This window comes from Dasypus novemcinctus, chromosome 11 (assembly GCF_030445035.2).
Source record: "Dasypus novemcinctus isolate mDasNov1 chromosome 11, mDasNov1.1.hap2, whole genome shotgun sequence".
In the NCBI taxonomy this organism is placed as follows: domain Eukaryota; kingdom Metazoa; phylum Chordata; class Mammalia; order Cingulata; family Dasypodidae; genus Dasypus; species Dasypus novemcinctus.
Window position 1 is genome coordinate 53,439,435 of NC_080683.1, and position 4,600 is coordinate 53,444,034.

Here is a 4,600-nt window from a genome sequence, read left to right on the forward strand (position 1 = left end):
TTCCATATATTCCCCAGTGTTTTTGTATTTCATTTTATCTTCGGAGAAGCTTTAGGTTACAGAAATTTATGTAGAGAATATAGGCAATTCCCTTATACCCATTACCTTCCCCTTCCCCCCCTCCCTTGTTAATAACAATTTTACATATGGATGATACATTTGTTACAACTGATGTACAAATATTGGAGCATTGCTATTAGCCATGGTCAATGGTTATTACATTATGATTTACATTTTGGACTTACCACTTTTATAAATTTTGATGAAATTTAAAATGGCCTGTATCCACTAATGCAAGATCATGCAGAACAATTCTAATGCCCTAAAAATGCCCTATGCTTCATTTATTCTGTTCTTGACTCCCTCTCCCCTCAAGACCTATGATAACTGCAAAATTTCACTTTTTGATGTATAAGATTTATTGTTACTTGCAATAATATTGAGGGCTTGACATATTAGTTTGTTTTCTTTTATTAGGCACTGCCTATGTTCTTAAGAGTCTCTTGCCCCTCTATTTGAGAACATAGCAGGACTCCTCAGGATGGGAGTTTAATATTTTCTGTTTAATATATTCTTGTCAGTCTCCGCCAACTGATATAACACATTATGACAGGAAGATCACTTACATATTCCATAGAAACCTGCCCCAGGTGTACCCTGTGCTGTATGTCCCCCCTCACATCCATTACCCTATACCAGTAACTCTCCCCTATCATATTTGCCAAAAGAAATTCCCAACATTGTAGTTTTAACCACAGATTTGCAAATCCCCAGAGTTCAAGTGCTCCTTCTCCTGACCTTCCCCCCAGTTTCATGGATAGTCCAACCCAAACCCCCATCCTACTCCCCTCACAGACCAGCACTGCTGAAACCAATAGCATCACTGCACCACTGTCAGGCCCAACCATTGCACAACCACACCCTTCTACCTTGTCATAAATTTTACCCATATGGGCATTGGCTCACAACCCTCTGCTCCCTTTCTTTCTCCTGTAAACTTATCTTCTTGACTCTAGCTCTATGCGTCTACTCAATTTACTTAATTTGTATTAGTGAGGTCATGTAATATTTGTCCTTCAGTGCTGCCTTACTTCACTTGACGTAAGGTTTTCAAGATTCATCCATGTTGTCCCATGTGTTAATATTGCATTCCTTCTATAGCTCCATTGTATATATTTACCCCAATTTCCTTATTCTTTCATCTGTTGATATTTGGATTGCTTTCAACTTTTGGCAATGGTGAATAATGCCACTATGAACATTGCTGTGCATATATCTGTGTCCCTGCTTTCTGTTCTTCTGGATATATACCCAGTAGGAGATTGCTGGACCATATGGCAGTTCTGTAGTTAGCTTCCTGAGGAACCTCCAGACTTCCTCCACAATGGCTGCACCATTCTACATTCCCACCAGCAGTGGGTAAGTCTTCCCTTTCCTCCACATCCTCTCCAACATTTGCAGTCCTGTGTTTTTTTAAAAGCCACCAGTCTAATGGGTGTAAGATGATATCTCATTGTAGTTTTGACTTGCATATCTCTAATAGCTATTGATGTTGAGCATCTTTTCATGTGCTATTTAGCCATTTTTATTTCTTCTTTGGAGAAGTGTCTATTCAAATCACTTGCCCATTTTTTTTTTTTTTCAGTTAAGCAATGACTTTATTTTCTAAGTACAAAGACAAAAACTTAGGCAACCAGGGCAGATGCTGTGGATGATTCATATTTCCAATTGGGGGAGAGAACTTGCTTTGTCTTGCAATATTGAGCCAATCAGTGAATTCGGCTCTCAGTCAGAATCAGACGGATTTAGCATCCTTATACTTTCTGTTCCTCTCAAGATGCTTTCTAACAGCAACAGCTTTCTTAATTAAATGGTAAAGATCCTCAGGAAGATCAGGAGCAAGTCCTTTGGACTTAAGAATTCTCAAGATTTTATTGATTGTCACAAAACATACTTGTGCAATGCCATGTGAGTCTCTCAGGATCACACCAATTTGTGAAGGAGTCAGGCCCTTCTTGGCCAGTTTGTAGATTTGCTCCTTCACGTCATCAGACGTCAACTTCAGCCAGGTGGAGATGCTGCAGTGATAGGGCAAGGCTGGCTGGGACAGGCACTTCCCAGGAGCATGCATGCAACCCATGAACCCATGATGGTGGCAGTCAGGCAGCAAAAAACTTGCCCATTTTTAAAATGGTTTGTCTTTTATTTTTGAGATGTAGGATTTCTTATATATGCCAGATATTAGATCCCTATCATAGATGGTTACCAAACATATTCTCCCATTGAATAGGCTACCTTTTCACATTCTTGACAAACTCCTTTTAGGTGCAAAAGTTTTTAATTTTGAGGAGGTCCCATTTATCTATTTTTTCTTTCATTGCTTGTGCTTTCAGTGTAAAGTTTATGAAACCATTTCCTACTACAAGGTTTTGTAGATGCTTCCCTACATTACCTCCCAGGAGATTTATGGTCTTGGCTATTTAGATCTTTGATCCACATTTAGTTAATTTTTGTATAGGCTGTGAGATAGTGATCCTCTCTCTTTCTTTTGGATATGGATATAAAGTTCTTCAAGCACCATTTGTTGAAGAGGCCATTCTCTCACAGTTGAGTGATTTTGGTGGCTTTGTCAAATATCAGGTGAATGTGTATGTGAGGATCTATATCAGAACTCTCAGTTCTGTTCCATTGGTCAGTATGTCTATCCTTGTGCCAATACCATGCAGTTTTGACCACTATAGCTTTGCAGTATATTTTAAAGTCAGGTAGTGTGATTCCTCCAATTTCAGTTTTCTTTTTCAACATGTCTTTGGCTATTTGGGGCCCCTTGCCCTTCTTAATAAATTTCATAGTTAGCATTTCCAAATCAGTAAAAAATGCACTGGTAATTTTTATTGGGATTGCATTTTTTAAATTTTTAAATCTGTTAATCAGTTTGTGTAGGATAGACATTGTAATGATGTCTGATGTTCCTATCTGTGAACATGGAGTATTTGTCCATTTATTTAGGTCTTCATTTATTTAGGTTTCCTTTAACAATATTGTGTAGTTTTTTGTGTACAAGTCCTTCACATCTGTAGTTAAGCAATGTTCCCTCCACTTTTATTTTTTGAAAGAGTTTAAGCAGGATTGGTGTTAGTTCTTTCTGGAATGTTTGATAGATTCACCTGTGAAGCCATCTGGTCCTGAGCTTTTCTTATTTGGGAGGTTTTTGATGACTTATTCTATCTTGTTTCTTTTGCTTGGTCTGTTTAGATTATCACTTTCTTCTTTTGTCAATGTAGGTTGCTTGTGTGTTTCTAGGAATTTGTCCACTTCATCTAAGTTATCCATCTTGTTGGGATATAATTTTTCAAAGTATCCTTTTATGATACTCTATTTCTGTGTGGTCATTTCTTATTTTATGTATTTTCATCTGCTCTCTTTTTTCTTTGTTAGTCTGGCTAAGGGATTGTTAATTTTATTAATCTCAAAGAACCATCTTTTGGTTTTGTTAACTTTTTCTAGTGCATTCTTATTTTCAATTTAATTTAGTTCTGCTCTAATCTTTGTTATTTTCTTCTTTCTACTTGCTTTGAGATTAATTTGTTGTTCTTTTTTAATTCCTCCAGATGTGCATTTAGGTCTTTGATTTTAGCTTTTTTTCCTTTTTAATATAGGCATTCATGGCTCTGAATTTCCCTTTCAGCATGGCTTTTGCTGCCTTGCATTGGTTTTGATATGTTGTGTTGTCATTTTTATTTGTTTCAAGGTAGTTACTGATTTCTTTTTCAATTTCCTCCTTGACCCACTGATTGTCTAAGAGGGTGTTGTTTAACTTCCATACCTTTGTGCCTAATATTATTCTCTGCCCCTTACTGATTTCCAGCTTCATTCCATTGTGATCAGAGACATTACTTTGTACAATTCCTATCTTTCTGAATTCGTTGAGATTTGTTCTGTGGCCTAGCATGTGTTCTATCCTGTAGAATTATCCATATGTGCTAGAGAAGAATGTACATCCTGCTGTATTTGGGTGTAATGTTCTGTATATGTCTATTAGGTCTAGATCCCCTAAGGTATTAGGTGTCTTTTTCCTTATTGATTCTGTGTCAAGATGTTCTAATAGTGATAATGTTGTATTAAAGGCCCCACTGTAATTTTAGAGGTATCTATTTCTCTATTTAGTGTTTCCAGTTTTTGCCTCATGTATTTTGAGGTGCCATGATTAGGTGCATAAATGTTTATGATCGTTCTTTCTTCTTGATAGATTACCCCTTCTTTAATGTATAGTGTCCTTCTTTGTCTCTTAAAATAGTTTTGTATATACAGTCTATTTTGTCCAATATTAGTATAGCTACACCTGTCTTTTTTGGTTATTGTTTGCATGTAAAATTGTTTTCCAACAATTCACATTCCACTTCCTTATATCCCTGGGTCTAAGGTGACTTTCTTGAAGACAACATATAAATGGGTCATATTTCCTTATCCATTCTGCCCATCTCTGTCTCGATTGGAGAGTTTAATCCATTAACATTCAGTGTCATTACTGTCAAGGAATTACTTATATTAGTCATATTTTCTTTAGGTTTATGTTTGGCATATGTTGTTTTTATTATTC

The 4,600-nt window shown here is 36.5% G+C and overlaps 1 protein-coding gene across 1 annotated transcript; it reads right to left on the reverse strand.

Annotated features, from left to right (window-relative positions):
* Positions 1 to 1,795: 1,795 nt before the first annotated feature.
* On the reverse strand, positions 1,796 to 2,140 carry LOC101415333 (small ribosomal subunit protein uS15). The gene has a single exon (XM_071218379.1). It carries the CDS (start codon positions 2,138 to 2,140, stop codon positions 1,796 to 1,798), a length of 345 nt encoding a protein of 114 aa, XP_071074480.1.
* Positions 2,141 to 4,600: the final 2,460 nt, after the last annotated feature.